This window comes from Macaca fascicularis, chromosome 10, assembly GCF_037993035.2.
Source record: "Macaca fascicularis isolate 582-1 chromosome 10, T2T-MFA8v1.1".
NCBI classification, from domain to species: Eukaryota; Metazoa; Chordata; class Mammalia; order Primates; family Cercopithecidae; genus Macaca; species Macaca fascicularis.
Window position 1 is genome coordinate 73,399,182 of NC_088384.1, and position 24,419 is coordinate 73,423,600.

General features: G+C 40.4%; 1 protein-coding gene across 3 annotated transcripts in view; it reads left to right on the forward strand.

Moving 5' to 3' along the window:
- The window catches only part of SEL1L2 (SEL1L2 adaptor subunit of SYVN1 ubiquitin ligase), a 138,311-nt gene that overhangs the window by 26,716 nt on the left and 87,176 nt on the right, over nucleotides 1-24,419 (forward strand). For all 3 annotated transcript variants that reach the window (XM_074004747.1, XM_065521850.1, XM_065521851.1), the window contains exon 2: nucleotides 4,156-4,211. Coding sequence is in view for 2 of the 3 variants with exons in the window: in XM_065521850.1 (XP_065377922.1) it covers nucleotides 4,156-4,211 (56 nt within the window). In the remaining variant the exon portion in view is untranslated. The remainder of the gene's footprint in view (nucleotides 1-4,155; nucleotides 4,212-24,419) is intronic.

The window sequence follows — 24,419 nt, forward strand, 5'->3', positions numbered from 1 at the left end:
CTTATGCTTCCTTCCATTTTCCTAATTCTTTTATCTACACTTACCCTACTTTTGATTACTACTTTTAGCCCTGTAATTTTCATGTTACTCTTTGACCACTGACAGTTTGATTTTCTGGACCAGTGTATAATATAAACTTTACTCCACTTAATATCTATAATTTTCTCCTCTCACTCAAATACACATGACACTTTGTACTTCTGTGTCTGTACGTTCTGTACATACTAACTCTAATTTTATTCTGTGTACTTTGGGGAATGCAATAATGGGAATCTACCAAATCACATTGCTTTTTCTAGTTTACTTTTTCTAGTTGTGATAATGGAGTTTAAAAACTGCTAGACTTTTTATGTGACTATAATACCAGTCATGATGTTTGATTTCTAATACACAAATATAATTAGGTTGAGGAATTTTCTTTGAAAGATACTATAATTGAGAGATGTCACATTACTGGCAAAGCATTAATAAGTACTAATAACATGAACTCTCTAATTATGTTTTACTTGCCATAGTCCCTTTTAAACTACTAATGTGTTAGGTTGGTGCAAAAGTAATTGTCGTTTTGGGCCGTGAATTTTAAATAATTATAGCTAGGCTTAAACACATCTTTGTTAATCAAAATAAGAACGATTACAATCAACACATTTTTGCCAAGGAGAAATAAGTTTGTGTTTTCCTGTAGTGTAAGAATCCATGCTTCCGGATTTGACAAACTCTTGGAAAGCATTTTCTGAATCTTGCTGGTTGTGGAGGCATTTTCCCCGCAAAAAGTTGTCGAGATGTTTGAAGAAGTGGTAATCGGTTGGCGACAGGTCAGTTGAATATGGCGGATGAGGTAAAACTTCAAAGCCCAATCCGTTTGACTTTTGAAGCTTTGGTTGTACAATGTGTGGTCAGGCCTTGTCCTGGAGAAGAATTGGGCCCTTTCTGTTGACCAATGTCGGCTCAGGCGTTGCAGTTTTCTGTGCATCTCTTCGATTTGCTGAGCATACTTCTCAGATGTCATGGTTTCACTGGGATTCGGAAAGCTGTAGTGGATCTGACTGGCAGCAGACCGCCAGTGACCATGACCATTTTTGGATGCAAGTTTGGCTTTGGGAAGTGCTTTGGAGCTTCTTCCTGGTCACAATCTGATTGAGAAATGGTTCATTGTTAAGAAAACACTTTAAAATGATAGTTTTTCCAATTTTTATTCAGCTCATGAGGCACCCACTTATTAAGCTTTTTCACCTTTCCAATTTGCTTCAAATGACGAACAACCATAGAATGGTTGACGTTGGGTTCTTTGGCAACTTCCCATGTAGTTTTAACAGGATCAGCTTTGATGACTGCTCTCGAATGGTCGTTGTCAATTTCCAATCGCCGGCCACTATGCTCCTCATCTTCAAGGCTCTTGTCTCCTTTGCAAAACTTTTTTTTTTTTTTTTTGAGACGGAGTCTCACTCTGTCGCCCAGGCTGGAGTGCAGTGGGTCGATCTCAGCTCACTGCAAGCTCTGCCTCCTGGGTAGCTCCCAAGTAGCTGTATCTACAGGTGCCTGCTACCATGCCCGGCTAACTTTTTTTTGGTATTTTTAGTAGAGATGGGCTTTCACCGTGTTAGCGAGGATGGTCTCAATCTCCTGACCTCATGATCTGACCACCTCGGCCTCCCAAAGTGCTGGGATTACAGGTGTGAGCCACCGCGCCCGGCCCTCCTATGCAAAACTTCTTGAACCACCACTGCACTGTGTGTTCGTTAGCAGTTCCCGGGCCAAATTGTGTTGCTGATGTGGCAGGTTGTCTTTGCTGCTTTACGACCCATTTTGAACTCAAATAAGAAAATCACTCAAGTTTGCTTTTTGTCTAACATCATTCCATAGTCTAAAATAAACAGCAAGTAATAAGCAAAAAAAAGTGAAATGAGAACGCCCATTAAAATGATGTATAACATAACCACATTTATTTAAGTAATGTATTCCAATATCAAACGGCAAATTCCAATAATGCAAAAACTGCAAGTACTTTCGCACTCACATGTAATATCCTGAAGGCATGTTAAATCCTTTAAAGCAGTAGGTTCCATATAATAATAATAATTATATATACCTAACATTTATTAAAAACTATGTATTAAGTACTGTGCTAAATATATAAATGATCTCATTTAATTATCATAACAATTAATGAAACAGTTACAAAATCAAGACTAGAATATAATCCTGTTTGACTTAAGGCCACAAGGTAGACCATGAGGCTCCATTGCCTCTGATGTTTGTCTCAATATAATCACTTGACAAACTTGGGATAAAGTTTTATTTATAATAACATTTAATATAACTTATTCATATCTTGAACCTAAGGAACAATCCTAATGTATAGAATAGTATTAGATATGTATCATCTTTAAAATAATTTGGTATGCCTTAATAATGCATTGCTCACCAGGCAGTTTTTGAATATTTATTTATTTAAGACAGGGTCTCGCTCTGTCATCTAGGCTGGAGTACAGTGGCACAATTTCCGTTCACTGCAGCCTTGATTTCCCGGGCTCAATGATCCTCCCACCTAAGCCTCCTGAGTGGCTTGGATTTCAGGCTCATGACACCACGGCTGGCTAATTTTTGCATTTTTTGTAGAGACAGGGTCTCACTATGTTGCCCAGGCTGGTCTCAAAACTCCTGGACTCAAAGGAGCCGGCCACCTTGTCCTTCCAAAGTATTGGGTTTACAGGTGTGAGCCACTATACCCAGCTTAATTTTTATTTAGAATTTGCCAGTTATTTCTCTAATTTGACAGAGGACTAAATATGTATCAATCTGGGACCAGTTCCTATAAGGTCTAGATTACAAAGTAAACAAAACAGACGTAGAATTGTGAGGCCGCTGCCAAGTACTAAAGTTCATCGGTCAGTGAAAGAATAAAACATCAAATTAATAAATACAATGGGCCGGGCGCAGTGGCTCACGCCTGTAATCCCAGCACTTTGGGAGGCTGAGGCAGGCAGAACACCTGAGGTCAGGAGTTCAAGACCAGCCTGTTCAACATGGCAAAACACTGCCTCTACTGACAAAAGAAAAATTCGCTGGGGGCAGTGGTGCATGTCTGTAATCCCAGCTCCTTGGGAGGCTGAGGCATGAGAATTGCTTGAACACGGAGGCAGAGATTATAGTGAGCCAATATTGCACCACTACACTTCAGCTTGAGTGACAGACAGAGTGAGACTCTGTGTTAATTAATAAATACTATGTCAGAAATAACATTAGAAAATTTATGACCTGTTCTTAAAAGCTTTTGACTTTTTGGAAATACAAAATTTTGACTATTTCATATTGGTTTGTGGCCAAATTCTTCAGCCTGTTAAATGTGAATGTATCACACATTTGAATTTTTTTTTACTTCCCAAAACATATGATCATTTTTACAATGTATCAAATTTGTTTACAGCAATTGAAAATTTGTCAATCCTAGTAATGTAGTAAAGTTGAAACATTATGATGTGTTACCCTGTCATCTCATATTTTCAGACTTGTTTATCTAACAAAGTGAAGAAATTTCCAGCACTGTGTAAAAATAAAACATGCCAATGATTATGCATGTATTCTACATGATATATATAGTCTTTATAAAAATATGTATTAAAACTGGTTCATTAAAAATTCATTGAAAGGTATTTTCTCAAATTTCAAAGCCTGATATAATTATCAGTCTACATTTCTCAGATGTTTGTATCATTCAATTAATTTTTAGTATCTCTCTGACATATGGATGAGTCTATAAAAATATAAAATGTTGTATTTTCTCTTCTATGTTTTAATAGCTTCTATTAATAGATGACACTTATTTATATAGATACATTTAATTAGATACATTTCTAGCTCAGAAAGTTTTCCACTATTGTAATTAGCTCTATTATTTATGGAACTCTTTCATGTTATTAACTCAATTTCAGAATGCTTGATTAAAGTATATAGATTGTCTCTGGTGTCAAGTTCTAGCTTTACAGATTATCAGTGAAGGAATTATTTTTAACACATTAGGAACTCTAAATTCTAAATTATTGTCAACAATTACTCTTAGAGTTCTAAAAGTTTTCTAGAAGTTTTTTTAACAAGAAGTTGTATTTAGTGAAGAAAATGTTTTTAAATTTTATAAAAATATTTTGTATATTGCAGCTATCAGAGCAGAAAAACATAATAAAAGACAAAAGGAAAGAAATGTCACCACACAGGTAAATATTTGCTAAATCTTTACATTTTTTAATAGAAAATTTAGGCTATAGGCACTATTTTTATTCAGGATACTCAGAATTACTTAAAGAGGCAATTACTAACTATTGTCTACGTTTTTGTTTTTGTTTTTTAATTCTCAGTCAATATTATTCTTTCATTCATTCAACAAATATTTGCTTACTCAACTGTGAGAGGAAAAGACTGTCATCAGGCCTGAGTCTTCTAAGTTGTGGACTGTCTGATGTCCTAAATATTAGGTTGGTGCAAAAGTAATTGTGGTTTTTACCATTACTGTGAATGGTAAAAACCGCAATTACTTTTGCAAAATATTAAGACACAAAGAGCAGAGACCAGCCTGGCTTATAAAGTCACAGATGCTTATTAAACATTATCAATCTTGTGATGTCTTTGCACAGTTTGGAAGTAGGGGATTCAAATTTTCAGTTTATTCTCAACCCAGCAATGATTTGCTCCTATAAATATGTCATTTCAAGTAAAGAAGTGACTTTCCATCTCACACTGAGTGAAACCAAAGCATTATAATAGCTTGCTTATTGGGCTCTATGGTCTTGCCCTAGTGTGTTTTTTTTCTCTGATATCAGCTCCTACTACTGTCTCCTTGACGTCTTTCCAGACACACTGGACTCCATGCTGTTCCTCAGAAACCCCAAGAATGTGCCCCCCTTTCCTGTTCTCTCTGCTTGGAATGCCTTTGCACCCAGATGTCCATACGGCTCCCTTCCTTCACCTTCATCTTTTCAGAAGGTCCTTCCCTGGACCTTCACTAAATTTACAATCACTCTTTCTAAAATTGCAAATCCTGTCAAACACCTTCTTCTATACCCCTTCCCTGCTGTATTTTTCTTCTCAAAATTATCACCATGTAATGTACAGTATTTTATTATATTTGTTGTCACTCTCCCTCCAGTAGAGTACAAACTCCATGAGAGCAAGGGTTTTGTGTGTGGTGTTCATTGCTGTTATCCCCAGGCACTAGAATAGTGCCTGGCACATAGTAGACACTCAATAAATGTTTATTGAATTGATGAGTAAATCTTAAATCCAAATGGAGGAAGTAAACTATGAGAAATATTAATACAAATTAAAAACCCCTCTGTACATTGCAACCTTTTCTAAACCCCTCTGAATATAGCTCCTCTCTTATCACTATAACTACCACATCCCATAATTAGCAGTGGGATTATTGTTAGCAGAAATAGATGGGAGCTTCACCTAAATCTCAGTTTGTCTTCAGGCAAGTGGAGAATGAAGGAACATCCGTTTCATCAGGTGCTGAATAACACCTGAAATGCCCTTTGGAATCCTCTTACCGCTTGAGAACAAGGATGCTGCTCAGACCCATAAGCATCCACCCAATGCCCAGCATTAGAAGATGAGGCCTCCAGAGTAAAGATGGGAATGGGCCCCTTCCAACCTTGTAAAGCCTGGGACAAAAGAAAACTAAGAACTATTCTAAGATATTTCAGAATATTAGAAAGTAAAACAAAACAAAACACAATACAAAGCAAAACACTACCTTTGTATCAAAGATTAGGGGTAAATGTTCCAGGATAGCCTATTTGTAGATTGTATATCTCACTCAATTCCATTGGCCCAAGCACAGATGGTAGAAGTGGAAAGACCAAAGACTGCAAACACCTCTACTGCAAAGTGCCCATATATGCATGTTATCCTATAACAAAAATAGAGTATCCTCAGCTCACTGAACTTGCCATAGTGTTTCATGACTCCTTGCCAATGAGCAGGATACTATTTGGCTGAAAGCACACTCTCTCCATCTCTACCCCCAATGTAGGCTTGGCAAATTCTGGTTATCTTCCATAATAATTACCATTTATGGCCGGGCGCGGTGGCTCACGCCTGTAATCCCAGCACTTTGGGAGGCCGAGACGGGCGGATCACAAGGTCAGGAGATCGAGACCACGGTGAAACCCCGTCTCTACTAAAAATTACAAAAAATTAGCCGGGCGCGGTTGTGGGCGCCTGTAGTCCCAGCTACTTGGGAGGCTGAGGCAGGAGAATGGCGTGAACCCAGGAGGCGGAGCTTGCAGTGAGCCAAGATCGCGCCACTGCACTCCAGCCTGGGCTGGGCGACAGAGCGAGACTCCGTCTCAAAAATAATAATAATAATAATAATTACCATTTATATTATAATTTTAAAAATGCACTCACCTAGGTGGAGCTGCTCTTTCCATAGTTTTTCTCTCTTTCTGGCTTTACAACTCTACAACTTGCAAAAAAAAAAAAAAAAAAAAAAATCATCTACTCCTCCATTCCCCAACAAAAACTTTTTGAAAACACACATACACACATGAAAAAAATGTTTAAAGATAATTTGTCTTGTGCCAAGGATCTAATATTTTCAGGAGTTCTGTGCGCTATTTCCTTCTACATTAAAGAATGATCCTGAATACAGATGTAATAAACCCCCAGGTATTTAATGTACTATTGGGAAGTAACTTAGGTCGCCTAAGGGAGCAACTTAAGTGTATGGCTAAGGGACCATTATTGTTGTACGACTTTCTCCTTAGTTCAGCTAAAAACAGGGTCCTAGTCACACGACCATGAAAAATTAGGCTCGCCGACACTTTGAAGGGTGAAAAGGGCAGGTTTTATTGGGTGAAAAGGAAAAAAGCGGGGGAAACAGGGACTTTCAGCAAAGCAAAGAGAATGTCCTTCCTGCCAGTGGGCTCACAAATTAAATCCAGGTTACCAACCCCGGAATAAGAGAGTCCAGACTCCTCCTCCCTGCAAATGGCAGGAACTTCCCGAGGCTTCACCCCATTCACCCAGGATGCAGCCCAGTTGGAGTTTCTCCAGGGACCCTTTTACACTTGGCTGTCTGATTACCCCCTCTGCAGAAGTACGTCTAACTGCTGTTAAAATAAGGGTAAGAATGAAGACCGATCTTAACTGTTTCCTGCTGACAGGGGGCGCTGTTCTGGGGAAACGGCAGTTGGAGCTCCCCAGAGGTCTAGCTAAAGGTCCCCCGCAGAAAGGGCCATCCTCCAAGGCTCCAGTTGCATGACCATTTGGAGTTCGATGGCCTGAAGGTGAGAAGAGACAAACCAGGTTATTAGAAAACACGTATCAAAAAGAGAAAAAAGGTAAGGACACATCAAAATTCCCAAGGCCTTTTACCAGTTTGCACAGGGAGAGGGAGGCCAAAAGCCTGACTGGTAAAAAAAAAAAAACTTTTACCCTTTTGCCAGCATATCAAGCTTCTGGGTTCCCTTCCCCTGAGCCCAGTCTTAGGCCAACCAGTCTAAGGTTTGGGAAATTAACTTTTCCCACTTTGGAGGATGCATCTGACAGGAGTGTCCTGAGTACAGAGACACAGTTACCTATCAGTGAAAACAGGACAGAGGAGGAAAAAAGGAAAAAAGAAGGCTTTCACTGCAAGCCTCCCAGGTTTAAGTGATTCTCCTGCCTCAGCCTCCCAAGTAGTTGGGACTACAGGCACACGCCACCACACCCAGCTAATTTTTGTATTTTTAGTAGAGATGGGGTTTCACTATGTTGGGCAGGAAGGTCTTGATCTCTTGACCTCGTGATCTGCCCACTTCAGCCTCCCAAAGAGCTGGGATTACAGGTGTGAGGCACCGCACCCAGCCAATAAGGCTTTTTTAAAAAAGGAGTCCCAGGGGTTCAGGATGCATTCAAAAGGGATATAGACTGAAGATGAATGGCTACCCATCTAGAAAGAGGGGAGCAGACATACCTGGTTCCCTTCTCTTCCTAGCACATACCTGGGGGCATGTGAGGGAGAGAAGGAAGAGCGTCCTCCTTCCGTCTTCTGTCCTTGCATCATCAAGTCCCAGTGACCCTGGCAGGTGCCATCCATAGGTGCCAAAGTGGCTTGCACCCATGCAGCAGGGAGGGCCTAGATAATAGGAATTAGCTGCTCTCACCTATGTCTCTATTCCGTCTACCATCAGTAGCCTTGGAGTTCCCTAGACCTCATTTATGCTGTGGATACTAGCATGATCCTTATCCATGAAATGGGAGGCTTGGCTTTATTGGCAGGAATTAGCGCTGCTTCCCTGCACTGTCTTTTAACCTCTGTTGTTGCCTGCCTCTGGATTCCTTAGATCCAGTTTTCTTTCCTAGGGCTTTGACCCGAAGCTTGGAATTGAGTTTGGGATAAAAATGTGTCTTGGGAGGAGTACATGGACTCCTTATCAGAAGCCAAACGCTAAGGTGAAGGTGTGGAATTGAATCCTCCTCCAACAAGGGAGAGAAAAGGATGTCTTGTGACATGCCCAGATAACCGGTGGCTACAGTTATGCTTGCTAAGATTTGGGTGCATGGTGCTTAGCTTTGGTTAGCTCCCTTGGTTCTTCCTTTCCCAAAAAGGAAACCTCTGTGTAATGAGCATCCTGTTTATTTCCATCACCTGGCAGGATTTAAAGGATAATTACTCAGAACTAGAATACTGATCCAGATTTTTACAATACCCATCCCTTTTGTTCTTTCTGAGCTGCAGGTGGAGATTGGTTGGTTGATTGATTGATTGGTTGGTTCACAGGAACAAGCAGAGTTAGTCTAAAAATATAAACAAAAACTTAAAAACAACTAATGGGTCTAGAATTTAATCACAAATCTATTATGAGTTTTGAAACATAATTTCTCTCTCTCCAGTCCTCATTTTTGTTAAAAAAAAAAAAAAAAATCATGATAGGACTGAGTTGTTTGCAAAATATATTTTAGTCTTATCCTTCGCCTGATTATTTGCATAAAGTACAGCAAGAATAACTATTTCTACATAGGCTAGATTTTAGTCCTGTCCTTGGCCTGATTATTTGCATAAAGTACAGCAAGAATAACTATTTCTACATAGGCCTTTTAGGCTGGATTTGATGGAACTCTGTTCCACAAGGAATCTCAGATAAAACCTTTTAAATCTGAGCCCAATCATCCTGAGCCCAACCATCCTCAAATACCTGTGAGTTGTGTGATCCTCTCCTCTTAAGGTCCCAAGATAAACGTGGGGCTCCTGGGCCTGTTAGGAAGTGACATTCTTTACTGACCACAGGTCAGGAACCCTATACAGGGACTGCATAAATGAGGATATGAGGTCAGTTTTTTTCTCCAGGGGGCTTTCATCAGCTGTGCAAATTGAGCTTGCCTCCTTAAAGGGAAGCATATCCTTTCAGTCAAAGCCTTGGTGAAACAACCAGTTTCTCCAATTGTGTCCTGTCGCAAAAGAAAAATGGAGTCTTTTTTTTTCTTAAGATGGAGTCTCACTCTACTGCCCAGGCTGGAGTGCAGTGGCTGCGATCTTGGCTCACTGCAAGCTCCACCTCCCGGGTTCACGCCATTCTCCTGCCTTAGCCTCCCTCCTGAGTAGCTGGGACTACAGGCGCCCGCCACCACACCCGGCTAATTTTTTGTATTTTTAGTAGAGATGGGGTTTCACCGTGTTAGCCAGGATGGTCTCCATCTCCTGACCTCGTGATCCACCCACCTCAGCCTCCCAAAGTGCTGGGATTACAGGCGTGAGCCACTGCACCTGGCCGAAAAATGGATTCTTATTGCTCTGATGCAAATAACTATATTGCCATAAGTTAAAAATACTCACAGATAATTTCTGAATTCTAGAGGAACTACGCAGAGAAACCAAACATGCTCCAAATTTTGTTCACAGGAGTATACCTTACTCAATTATTAAGGGCCATAAATAGTGCAAAATAAATTTTCTTGACTCTGAAAAACAAAAGGATTAGCAATATTCCAAGAAAAAGTCAAAAAGATTGATTCAGCTTTCTGAGTTTAGCCCATTAATTCTTGATTCACATGATATTCATGAACATTCAGCTCTTCATGAGTCCTGTACATTTTTGTTTATTCCAATGTTGAAATATCCAGTTATTAGAAGCCTGTATTTGAGAGTACCTGTCAAAATTATATAGCTCATTATAAATCATCTTTTGAAAGGATTAAAACCAGACAATTGTCTGTGAATAACAAAATGTCTAGGGTAGTTACAGTTAGAAACACAATTGACAAAGAAATTTGATTATCTCCATAGTTTACAGTAACTTAGCATAACAACGTTAATTATCATTGATAGCATACACTCAGACATTAAAATCTTAGCAATCCCATAAAATTTTGGAACATATATTAGCATTATTCATGAAAATATATTCTAAAGAATATTGAACATCATTTTGGCAATCGCATTTAACTAACCAAGTCAAATCATCCTGTTTACCTCTCTTTTCTGGGTATTCCAGGGGCCCTCTGAAGTATCCAAAAGCTAGGTGTCAGGAAAGACAATTTCGAATCTGACATTTGATTTTGGGAAGCCTATTCAATATGTTAGCAGTTTAAAACACTTGATGTTATGAAACAGAATTCCAGATTGACATAAGTCATTTATTTTGCTGAAATGATGAATCAGAAATTTAAAGAAGCAAAAAACTTGTATAACCCTTTACAAATTTTGCCAAAGAGCAAATCTGTGCCCCAAGAATACCCTGTTGTGTTTTCATTCCAATGCACAACCCAGAGAAAAACCATACAATATCCCCCTTGAATCTAATCAATATATTCACACCCAGAACTTCTTCTGCAAGATTAATTTCCACAATCCTTCCACCACTTGTTTGAACCTTCAGCTTTATCCTATCTAATTTAAAACAATTCTTTAACCCTAGGCAAGAATTTACATTTTCATGCCTTTTTATAACCTTTTATTCAAAACACATTTTAGGCTGGGTACGGGGGCTCACACCTGTAATCCCAGAACTTTGGGAGGCAGAGGTGGGCAGATCACTTGAGGTCAGGAGTTCAAGACCAGCCTGGCCAATGTGGCAAAACCCCATCTCTACCAAAAATACAAAAATTAGCAAGGTGTGATGGCATGCACCTGTAATCCCAGCTACTCATGAGGCTGAGGCATGAGAATCACTTGAACCTGGGAGGCAGAGATTGCAGTGAGCTGAGATTGTGCCACTGCACTCCAGCCTGGGTGACATGGTGAAACTATGTCTTTGGAAAAAAAAAAAAAAAAAAACCAGGCCAGGCGCAGTGGCTCACACCTGTAATCCCAGCATTTGGGAGGCTGAGGTGGACGGATCACAAGGTCAGGCGATCGAGACGATCCTGGCTAACACAGTGAAACCCTGTCTCTACTAAAAATACAAAAAATTAGCCAGGCGCGGTGGCGGGCACCTATAGTCCCAGCTATTCAGGAGGCTGAGGCAGGAGAATGGCATGAACTGGAGGCAGAGCTTGCAGTGAGCCAAGATCATACCACTGTACTCCAGCCTGAGCAACAGAGCAAGATTCTGTCTTAAAAAAACAAAAAAACACAAATATTTTATTGTTCTTACACACTTTACATGTAAATCTATTTTCAGTAGTTTCAATTACATGTCATAATGGTAACTTTTAGCAATTTTTAACTTTAACATAAACCCTGGTAAGTTGTTTTAATTGTGTGCTAGGTGCAGCCAAGGTTTGACTCCTTCTAGCATTAATTAAGGGCATGGTTAGTTCCGTATGTCCCCGAGCCTTACCAATTGTGGAGCAGGCAAGTCAAATAGTTCTCAAAACCCAAAAGGCAGTTTGTAACCTTAAAACATTTAACAAGCCTTGCATGTAACCTGCATCATTTAGTTCACCTATTTATATTTTGATGACATTTGCTTTTTACCAATAATCTTTAAGGCTGTTTTTATTTCTCAAAGAGTAAAGTCACATGAACTGAAAGTTACCACAGCTTTTATCTTCTCTTTGAAAAATATTTGATCCAAGTGCTTGTCTTCCTTTAGGCCAAAGTAACTAGAAGTCTTTTTACAGACGTCACATACATAACACATACATAGCTACAAAGACAGGCAGAAGAAAACCCAGCGGAGGTGGAGCCCTTTAAGAGACAGGGCTAGGAAAACATGCAGATATCAAACCAGAAAGGACTCATTCCCTAAGGCAGGATTGCTAAACAAAGCTTTGCCGTGGGGTTACAGGCCATACCCCCAGGATATAAAATAAGATGGAGGCCTGCTGCAAAGTTTGCTGTGGAAAGCTGTGCAAAGTACACGAGATGGGCTACAGCTTAAAACTAACCTCACAAATCCTCTCTCACAATTAAAACTCTACAGAAAGTATAAACAGTGATAGTTGGGGTGCCTGGCCTAGTAAAATGTTTTCCAAAAAGAAAAAAAAACATTAATTAAGAGTTAACTGCTGAAGGGGTAGAGAAGGAAAAAGGATGCCAGAGAGGAAGAGCCTCTTATTCTTATGCAAATAGTTCCTCCACCAGAGAGAAACATTGCAGGGGGACAAAGCTGAACTCCCTGGTTGGGGGAGTGGAGACTCCATGGGTGCATGGTAGGGAATGCCAGCCAGCTGCATGGGCGCCTTGAGGCCCCCAGCAGCTACTGTTGGCTCATTACTGCCCTGTGTGGTCACTGGACACCATGCACACATGCAGCAGACACATCCATGCACCACACATGTCCATGCACCTCAGCTAGTAGGAAAGGATGAGCAGGGAGCTGCCTTGCCTAACCATCCCGCACTTGCACCTGTGGCCATTGGGATGGGTGTGGCCCATATCCAGTATTGTAAAAGAAAAGATAAGTGCTATTACTGTCCTGAAAGTAAGAAGAGGAATGCCGTAGGACCAGAAGGCTCAGAAGCAACAGTGAGAGGTTTTGAGTCGCCATTTTACTCACCCTTCCTTGAGTCCCATGTTGGGCACCAAAGCTGTTATAGGACTTTCTGCTTAGTTCAACTAAAAACAGGGTCCTCGTAATAACCATGAAAAATTAGGCTCACAGACACTTTGAAGGGTGAGAAGGGCAGGGTTTATTGGGTGAAAAGAGAAAAAAAGGGGGAAACAGGGACTCTCAGCCAAGTGAGAGAGTGTGCTTCCTGCCCGTGGGCTCACAGATTGAATCCCAGGTCACTAATCCCAGAACAGGAGAGGCCAGGCTCCTCCCACAGTAAACCAGCATGAACTTCCGGAGGCTCCACCCCATTCTCCCAGTGCGCACGTTGGTTGGAGTTTCTCCAGGGACTCCTTTATGGGTTTGTCTCATTATGACAGCCGTGACCACCATGAGCAACAGTGAAAACTCTGAAAAGAAGGAAAAAGTCACCTGGCTCACAGCGCTTAGCAGTTTCACCAGAGTGTTCAGTTCCATCTCTTCTTCAGTTAAACAGACACAATCTTTTTGTTTTTAGATTAACATCTTGGTCCAATAGATAATTAATTTGACTAACAAATAGGATATTTCAGTTCTGGTAAGTTTTAATTCTTTGATACTATCTGAGCAGCCTGAGGGGCTGTTTCCTGAGAAAGGAACCTGGTAGTAAAGATAGCCTCAAGATTTCACTTACATTGTCTTATTGGGCATTTAGTATAAAATTTAGAAATCTTAATTTAGGTCATTATATTCAGAATTTATATTCAGTACCATATCCTTACAGTTATATAACAAACTCTATAAAATCCCTTCATATATACCATTTATTCCTCCTAACATCTTTGTGAAGGATGTTAATTGGTTATTTAAATGGTTAATTATCCCCCATTTTGCATATTAGAATAAACAAGCCCATTCTGATTTAAGAGATCTTAGTATTACAAATTATAACTATATTCACTCATGCAGCACAATGCCTACAATGTACCCCACACAGTTACTGGAATTTGGAATTTCTAAAAGGTTCTAAATGTGTTTTTTTGCTTTGTGAAACCTGTTTGATATTACTTAAACTTGGTTGTAAGCTTCTGACAGGCAAAACAGTATGTTTTCACCTTTTTTAGTGTGATGCTTTGCATGTGGTAGATACAATAAAGGTTTACAGGTGTAATTCAATACACCTACTACCATATATTCAAGACTTGGCTATAAAATGTGTGGATTCTCCATCCCTGGGATGCTTATTTTCTTTCTTTTTTCTTTCTTTCTTTCTTTTTTTTTTTTTTTTTTTGAGACAGAGTCTCGCTCTGTCATCCAGGCTGGAGTGCAGTGGCGTGATCTTGGCTCACTGCAACCTCCACCTCCCGAATTCAAGAGATTCACCTGCCTCAGCCTCCCCAGGCTGGGACTGTCGGCGCATGACACCACACCTGGCTAATTTTTTGTATTTTTAATGGAGACAGGGTTTCACTGTGTTTCCATCTCCTGACCTCGTGATCCATCCACCTTGGCCTCCCAAAGTGCTGGAATTACAGGCGTGAGCAAATACACCAAATTTTCTTTCTAATCAGTATTTTCTTTCTAATCACCTAACTTCAGGGTCATACTTCTCCAAATGTTACCTTTCCCTTCATCTTAACTGAAACCTCGTTGTCTCCTGACGACTTCTTCCCCTGTAACTCTTTTAAGCATTTTCTCCCACAACCCACTTATATTGGTTCAGGATAGGGTAGCAGGTATCCTTCTCCCTCCCTATTGCCACATTCTTATTGGGAAAGTAGTAAGAGATGAAGACAGAAGCGTAGCTTGTGGTCTTTCTCTCCCAGGAGCAGAGAGCTCCTGTCTGCATTGGAGATTTCAGTATTCATGAATCGTAGCAGCTCAGTTTCATTACTTACATCTTCTTGCTTCTAATAGTCCCATCCTCCTCAACACTGCCATGGTCATAATCTTAACTGTGCCTGTTCCAAATGAAAATTTCAGGTATCCAAGTGTCTGATGGCCACTGATATCTTTCCAGGTTGTTCCATAAATGCTTCAATCCCACCAGGACCTCAAATCGATTTGCCCTTTTTACTGCTCATTGTTCCCCTCACATGCTCATTTCCCTTATTACTTGGCTGAGAGTTGATGCCACATCACCACAGGACCACAGGACCTTTTCCAAAGCCTGTGGGAACAAAGCTATTTCAGAAATTAGGCTTTAAAAAATTGTGGTCAAATACACATAACATAAAATTTACCATTTTAACAGTTTTTAAATGTACAGCTCAGTAGTGTTAATTATATTCACACTGTTGTGCCACTAATCTCCAGGACGCTTCATCTTGCAAAACTGAAACTCTATATCCATTAAAAACAAAACAAAATGAAAAAACTCTCCATTCCCCTCTCACCCCAGACCCTGGCAATCAACATTCTACTTTCTGTCTCCCTGAATTTGACTACTTTAGGTACCTCATCTAAGTGTTCATACAGTATTTGTCTTTTAGTAGTTGACTTATTTCACTTGGCATAATCTCCTCAAAATCTATGCATGTGTCAGAATTTACTCCTTTTTAAAGCTGAAATATGTAATCATACTTTGTTCATTCATTCATTCATTAATGAATGCTGATTACTTACACATTTTGGCTATTGCAAATAATGCTGCTATTAACATGGGCATACAAATACCTCTTCAATACCCTGCTTTCAATTCTTTTGGGCACATACTCAAAAGTGGAAATACTGGATTACACACTAATTCCATTTTTAATCTGTTGTCTGATCATCATTTGTTTTCCACAGTGGCTGCACCATTTTACATTCCCACCAGTAGTCCACAAGTGTTCTAATGTCTCCAGCACTTGTTTTTGTTGTTGTTGTTGTTTTGTTTTGTTGTTGTTGTTGTTGTTTTTGAGATGGAGTCTAGCTCTGTCATCCAGGTTGGAGTGCAGTGAGTAGCATGGTCTTGACTCACTGCAAGCTCCGCCTCCCGGGTTCATGCCATTCTCCTGCCTTAGCCTCCCAGTAGCTGGGACTACAGGCACCCGCCACCATGCCTGGCTAATTTTTTGTATTTTTAGTAGAGACAGGGTTTCACCATGTTAGCCAGGATGGTCTCGATCTCCTGACCTCATGATCTGCCCGCCTCAGCCTTCCAAAGTGCTGGGATTACAGGCATGAGCCACCACGCCCGGGCCTGTTGTTTTGTTTTTATTGTAGCCATTCGGATAGGGTGTAAGGTGGTAGATCATTGAGGTTTTCATTTCCGTTTTCCTAATGATTGGTGATGCAGATCATATTTCCATGGGCTTGATGTCCATTTGCATATCTTCTTTGCAAAAATGTCTATTCAACTCATTTGCTTATTTTTTAATTGAGTTTTTATTTGGTGAGTTGTAGAAGTTTTTAAATATATTCTGGATATTGACTTCTTATCTAATTTGCAAATATTTTCTCCCATTCTGTAGGTTGTCTTTTCACTCTGTGGATAGTATCGTTTCATACACAGGGATTTTAAATTTTGATGTAGTCTAACTTATCAATTTTTATTTTTGTTGCCTGGGCTTTTGGTGTCATACTAAAACTGACCCAATAGTTCCATAGATAGTTTTTTGGATAAACATAGAAATTGACCCTTCTGGTCTTAAAGCTTGAAACTTATATTTGTTTTATCTGAGTTCTGATCTCAGGAAACCACCTTTAGGCCTCTCAAAAAAGTGTCAAAGAACTGAAACTCATCAGATCACCACATCCAGGCAATGAGATGCTGGCCCCCTCATTCACCATGATTGCTTGCCCCTCCCTAGTTCCTGTTTTCTTATACATTGTTTCATTTCTTCTCTGCTATATAAACCCTTGGTTTCAGTTGGTCAGAGAGACGGATTTGAAACTGATCTCCCATCTCCTCACTAAAGCCTTCTTCTTTGGCAATACCAATTGTCTCAATCGTTGGTTTTCAGTGCATTGGCTTTCTGTGTGGCATGCAGTAGGGCCTAGACTGAAACCCTGGTGTTTCAGTAACAATAGCCAAGAAATCATTACCAAATCCAATGACATGAAAATTTTCTCCTATGTTTTCTTCTAAGTATTTTATAGTTTTGTGTCTTGTATTGAGGTCTTTGATACACTTTGAGTTGACTTTTGTATGTGGAATAAGGTAAGGTCCAATTTCATCCTTTTGCATGTGGCTATCCAGTTTTCCCAGCACATTTTCTTAAAAAGACTGTCTTTCTCCACTAAATGGTCTTGGCACTCTTTAATATCATTTGACCGTATATGAGAAGCTTTATTTCTGGGCTATCTATTCTGTTGCATTGGTCTATATGTCTATCTTTGTGCCACACTCTTTTGACTATTGTAACTTTGTAATAGGTTTTGATATTGGGAAGTTTGAGACCTCCAACTTTGTTCTTCTTTTTCAAGATTGTTTTGGATATTCAGAGTCCCTTGAGATTTCATTTGAATTTAAAAAAAAAACAACTCTATTTCTGAAAAAAAAAAATGTCATTGGGATTTTTATAGGGATTGCATTAAATATGTAGATCGCATTGGATAGTATTGACATCTTAGCAATATTAACACTTCCAATCCATGAACACAAGGTATCTTTCTGTCACAGGATCCTTGGGGTGTCATTTTTCCAGCTGGAAGCCTCTGTGGCTGGTGGCACCTTTGCCCACGTTTTGCTCAGGCCTGCTGAGCTCATTCCAGCCACTTGGCCTGGCAGGCTGCACTTGGCTCATGCTACCAGCCTGGACTCCACAACTGCCAAGGGCGAGCCAAGCATGGAGTGGCAAGGGGTGCATGAGTGAGCACAGGGTCCAGCCACTGTGCACAGCCAGGCACACTGGCTGCTGTGGTAGAGTGGACAGCTACAGGCACTGGCACAGGCAACAGCTTCATGCAAACCTGTGGCTGGATCAGATGCACTGCAAGTGGCTTTTGCCGTGGGCACCTGTGTATGGATGAAGGGAATACAGTGGTGCCCAGAAGCTTGGAGATGCCAGAAACCACAGTGCCCCAAAGAGGGTGTCACAGCCCTGGCTCGGGGAGCCCCTAAGTCTGGGCTCCTAGAAGGGCTGCAGCTCTTCTCTTCTTCTCATTGCCTGCAGTGTGGGGGGCATGTTTTAGCCCTTTTTGTATTACAGCTCTTTCAGTCCCACCATTCAGCGGGTCCCAAGTTCTTGTTCTGCATCCAGGAAGAATGAGGTATGCAGACAACTGGAGGGTAAGCAAGGTGAAGAGGTGCTTCACTGAGTGACAGTACAGCTTTCAGGAGACCCAAAGTGGGTAGCTCCTTTCCACAGGCAGGTGGTCCTGATGAATGCAGCTCTTAGTGGAGAGGAGATCCAGAGGGGGTAGCTCCTATCTGCAGGCAGGTCATCCCATCATCTCTATAGCCCTCAGTGGAGAGGAGATCCAGAGTAGGTAGCTCCTATCTGCAGGCAGGTCGTCTTGATATCTGCCTGACTCTGGCTGAGTCCTGGGGTTTTTATGGGCTCACAAGAGAGGAAGTGCATGCTGATTGGTTCATGGGTAGCCATGGGTGGGCCTAAAAAAAGCACCGTAAGTTCTCACTCCCAGCTGCAGATTCCACTCGGAAGGGATCCTGGCCCCCAGGCTTCAGGTCCTTCCTGGCTTGAAGATGGGGTTTCACTGGGGACCTGCCCTTTCCACCCAGGAACCTGTCTGCCTCCTGCTGCCATCTACATGTCATCCATGGTCCCCAGGCTGTTCATGTGGAATGGCACCTACGGACCTGCATTGAGCCATCCTCAGCACCCCCTCCGCCTCCCTTCCATGCTTGTCAGTGCCCAAAGTCCAGAGAGGGCTGAGGCAGCAGGGGGCTGGCATGTCAGCACCCCCCAAAGTGCACACACACCAGCTGGGTTGCAACAGTACCCAGGCTCCGCCTCAATTTTGCTCCAAAATCACAGCAGGTACCAGGTGCTGGGAGAGGTCAGGCAGTCGGAGCAGGCACTTCCAAGCCCGTGGGGATGGGAGGGTTTTTCGCCCTGAGAGTACAGGGATGCCTGGGTCGGCAGCCGCAGCTGGGCAGCAACAGCTGTGCCCAGGAAGGGGGGGCTCCCACCTGGCCAACTCGGAATGGGGCGTGGCTCCCTCCTATTCCCAGCTTCCACTGACTCTGCAGAGCACACAGCCCTGAGCGTGCCTCCCCTGCTGCAGCTGGCATTTCTGCAGTGGCTGCTCCAGGCGGCCACCACCACCATCATTTCCATTTGTCAGTGTCTTTAATTTCTTTCAGCAAGTTTTATCGTTTTTTTAATACAAGCCTTTTGTCTTCTTGGCGAAGTTTCTTTATAAGTACTTTATTCTTTTTTAGCTATTTTAAATGGAATTGTTTTCTCAATTTCCTTATTGACTTCTTCATTTGTAGTATATAGAAACACAACTATTTTGTATTGATTTTGTATTCTGCAACCTTTGTTTAAACTTTGTTTATATGTAGCAGTTTTTTTGTGTAGAATCTCTAGGGATTTCTACATATGAGATTATGTAGAACATAATTCTGTGAACAGATAATTTTACTACTTCTTTTCCAATTTGGATAACTTTTATTTTTTTCTAACTTTTCCCTAGATAAATTTATTTCCTAATTGCTCTGGCTAAGACTTTCAGTACTATGTTGAATGAAAGTAGTAACACTGGGTATCCTTGCTTTGTTCCTGATCTCAAAGGAAAAGCTTTCGGTCTTTAACCACTGAATATGATATTAACTTTAACCATTGAGTATGATATTAACCATTGAGTATGTAATACTTCATATAGGGTCTTTATTTATTATATTAAGGTAATTTCCTTCTATTCTTTGTTGTTGAATGCTTTTTATCACAAAAGCATGTCAAATGTTGTCAAATTCTTTTCCTACATCAATTGAGATAATAATGTGCTTTTTTTCTCTTTCATTTTGTTAATGTGACATATTACATAATTTCCATGTGTTGAACCATCCTTGCATATCAGAAAAAAATCCCACTTGGTCATGGTATATAATTTTTTAATATGCATTTAATTTATATGGTATATAAATTTTTAATATACAGTTTGCTAATATTTTGAAGATTTTTGCATCAATATTTATCAGAGATATTGGTCTATAGTTTTCTTTCCTGGTAGTGTCCTTGTCTAGCTTTGGTATTGGGGTAATGCTGGCCTCATAGAATAAGTTTGAAAGTGTTCCTTCCTCCGCAATTTTTTGGAAGAGTGTGAGGCAGAATTCAAAGTATTAAAAAACTTTTAGAAATGTAAACATATATCTATAAGTATATATTAAAATGTAAATAGTGTAATAATGTAAAATAATGTCAAATGTAAAAGAAAGAGAGAAAGGGAAGGAGAAATATACATACATACAACCCTAACATATTATAGAATATCCCAAGTAGAGATTGAGGAAATACATTGTTTTCATTAATATTTATGCAGAAAAACATAAAAATATCACACTAAATGGAATAAAGAACAGAATTAACCTAACATAAGGTCAGGTCAAGTTTTCACACCAACTGATGGAGAGCACCAAACTAATGAAAAAGCTTTCAGTGTTCAGTTTTTTGGATTTGGGAATTGCAGATAACATTGTGGGGCGCTGTGAAATCACTTCCTCATATAGATCTTCCGTTTAGTTACTCCCCTTGCACTCCATTTCATTTATTGGCAAAACCTAAACCCTGATGAAATGTAGTTCTCCATCTACTCAATTCCTACTTCTGGGTGGCAGAACATGGCTGGGAATAAAGAGAATCAGGCAACCAGTCTCATTTTAATTTCATGACCACAGACCAAGGAGGCCTTCAGTGTTTCCCAGCAAACCTGAACATCTCCCTAGTCACATTTATTATTCCACATCTCTAAGATTACTATTTCATGACTTCTCCCTTCCCAAAATTCCAACACATCTCAGCTGATGACCTTCCTGGGTTTTGTTTGTTCTCCAGTTTCAGAAAGCCACCCTCATAATGCATTTAGCAAAATGCTCTGTATTTTTTACACTGAAAAAAAAGAAACAGTTTGAAGAGTAATTCTATAACCACCCATCAACAACTCTATCAACCTACCAGCAGCTATAACCTGCACTGCCTCAACCCCAGACACAAACGACTTCAGGCACATGTCTACTGGGATGTGTAAAATGGATCTGAGACTTGACATGTTGACTACTGAACTCTTGATTTTTCTCAACTCCAAACCTGTTCCTTTACTGATGTCTCCTTTGCCAGTAAATGGCTCCTTCATCCATGAGATGCTTAGAATAAAAATCTTAAGCTCACCCTCTGCTTCTTTCTCTCATACACAATATCCCAGTTATCTTGGTCTTTAAAATATCCAGAATCCAATCCCTTTTAACTACTCCACCAGCTCACCCATCTGGACTCTGTGGTAGCCACCTCCCTGATCTCCTGCATTCTTGCTCTATTGCAGCCTATTCACCTCACGGTATGTATTCCATTACACTTAAGACAAAATCTAAACTCTTCATCACATCCCACGGGGCCTTACATGACTAGCACTTGCTCCTTCTCTGAGCTCTGACCATACTCCCATTACTCACCCTATTCCGGTCACGTTGGCCTCCATGCTATCTCTGGAGTACCCAAGTCTCAGGGCCTTTGTACTGATAGTAACAGAAGACAGACAAATTCCTAGGCAGACAGGGACAGGTCCCCGGTGAAACGCGACCTTCAAGCCAAAGAGAGGTTAAAGCCTGAAAACCAAGCTGCCAATTCTGGATGGAGTCCACACCCAGAATGAGAAGTTCTACCCCCATCTTACTCTTTCTCTCTCTCAATTGGTTCCTTCTGGATGATGCCTTTTAACCAATTGAATGGTGCTTTTTCCAAGCCATGGACCAATCAGCATGCACACCCCCATTCTAAGCCCATAAAAATTGGTGAATTTTTTTAATCATCAATTTAAAATAGCACATCCCTCATTTTCTAACTCCTCTCCCAGGCTACTGGGTCTTCATCTGCTTTCTTGTTGCATGTAATCATGTGTCTACAAACTTGCTATTACTTCACTCCCCATTTGACTCTCTCAAAGGAAACTGAACTCTTAACTTTTTTGTATTGTTCTCAGAGATACAAATATCTCTTGATTAGTCACTACAATTTAATAAGTGCTTGCTAAATATTTGTGAATGAATGAATGTCATTTAGCAATCCATGTATCAAGGAATGAACAGAAACTATCAGTAGCTCCAGTAAAATTAAGAGAAAAGAAGTGCTGAAAGTAATGAAAAAAAAAAAAAAAAAAAAAGCCTGAGTTCTTTTGATAATCCATGTATTCCCTGTACCATGAAGAGCTGACATGGCTATATGTTTAACTATAATTTTCTGCTCCTTGCATGTAAATACAGAATATAAATACAGACTCTAGTATGTATCAGTTGTTAATGTTCTCTGAATTTCAGAAAGCATTAGCAGTTAATATAAATCTTATTTTAGCACTGTATTATTAATATCACTCATGCCACTTTTTTCCTTTTTATTTGCTACTTTACCATTTCCCTGTATTTCACAATTTACCCTTAGGAAGCTGTCTACTATTCTTGTTTGGTGACATTAGAAGGTGGATGTGCAAATACACAATAAAATAATAAGCAATGGCTTTGCCAAGAGGAAGAAATATTTTTACTGATAATTTGCTGAAGTAACTGAATGAGTTACTTCTTCTCTACAAGGCATAATTATTCTTTTCACTTGGGGGTGGTTATTGCATCTAACATATTTGCTTTGTTTTAAAAAATTTTAGATGTGTTAGGAAAATGTATGCTGAGATTGTTTTATATTCTTTTTTTTTTCTTTTTTTTTTCTTTTTTTGAGACGGAGTCTCGCTCTGTCGCCCAGGCTGGAGTGCAGTGGCCGGATCTCAGCTCACTGCCAGCTCCGCCTCCCGGGTTTACGCCATTCTCCTGCCTCAGCCTCCCGAGTAGCTGGGACTACAGGTGCCCGCCACCACGCCCAGCTAGTTTTTTTGTATTTTTTTAGTAGAGACGGGGTTTCACCATGTTAGCCAGGATGGTCTCGATCTGCTGACCTCGTGATCTGCCCGTCTCGGCCTCCCAAAGTGCTGGGATTACAGGCTTGAGCCACCGCGCCCGGCCCTGTTTTATATTCTTAATTGAAAATCCTAGGAAAAAAATAAAGGATATCAAGTCCATTAACAAAAACAGCTTTGCTTCAATGTAAACATCTCATAAATAAATTTTTTTTTTTTGAAATGGAGTCTCGCTCTGTCACCCAGGTTGGAGTGCAGTGGCGCGATCTCGGCTCACTGCGAGCTCCACCTCCCAGGTTCATGCCATTCTCCTGCCTCAGCCTCCCCAGCATTTGAGACTACAGGAGCCCACCACCACGCCCAGCTAATTTTTTTGTATTTTTAGTAGAGACGGGGTTTCACCGTGTTAGCCAGGATAGTCTTGATCTCCTGACCTCGTGATCCACCTTCCTCCGCCTCCCAAAGTGCTAGGATTGCAGGCGTGAGCCACCGTGCCTGGTCCTCATAAATAAAATCTTATTTTAAGGGAGGAAAAACTACAAAAACAGTTAATTTTAAAGTTTAAAATTGCCAGTCCCCATTTTTTTCAAACGTACATGCATTTATTTAAGACCTAGAAAGCTAATAATCTGACATATTTTCAATTTCTGATGGGAAACCATAATTAAAACATCTGCTTCTATGTGAGTCTTTGCTATATGTACACATACCTTCACTGTATTATGACTGATGTTAAATTTTTGTATTATTTAATGTTGGACTTCAATTTCACTCTCATGTGCTAATAACCTTCTTCCACTATTACCTTGGGCAGGGGTTCTTAAACTTTAGCATGCAACAAAATCACCTGGAGGACTTGTTAAATCACAGATTGCTGGACTTCACCCCAGAGTTTCTGGTTCTGTAGACCTCAGGTGGAGCAGATAATTTGCACGTCTCACAGATTTCAAGGACCATACTTTAAGAACCAATGACCTAGGAAAACCTAGTTTTCTTATAGAAAAACTCATTTTCTTTGTTTTTCACTTCCTCTTGGCTTTCTTCATAACCTGGCTTTTTTCTTATGATATCTGGGGCACTAGTGTTCATACTCTTTGGAAATATAGTGGTTTAAACATAGTATATGGAATCTGCATCTATATATAGCAGGAAAAGTAGAAATTCATTTCTCCCTTTTGTCAAACCAACGGCAGCATCTTGTGTTTTCTGCCACATTATATCTCGATAGCACCTCGTTCATCTACCTAGACAAAGACCGCTGGTGAGAAGGTGACCAGCTAGTCTTGGTTTGCTACTGTTATTGTCCTCACTGATGCCTTCTATAAGCTCTTACTTTTCATTTCCTCTTTTTCCCAAGAGCTTTATCAGCAGAATGTAATGTATTACACAGTGCCAAGGAACAGTGACTATTTTGGGGGATACGAGCCAGGAAATAAAAAGGGACATAGATCGTTAAGGAAAACAAGAAATGCCTTTGATTGTTGAGCCCTAGGGAAAGTAAGTCACTGGCAAGTAAAG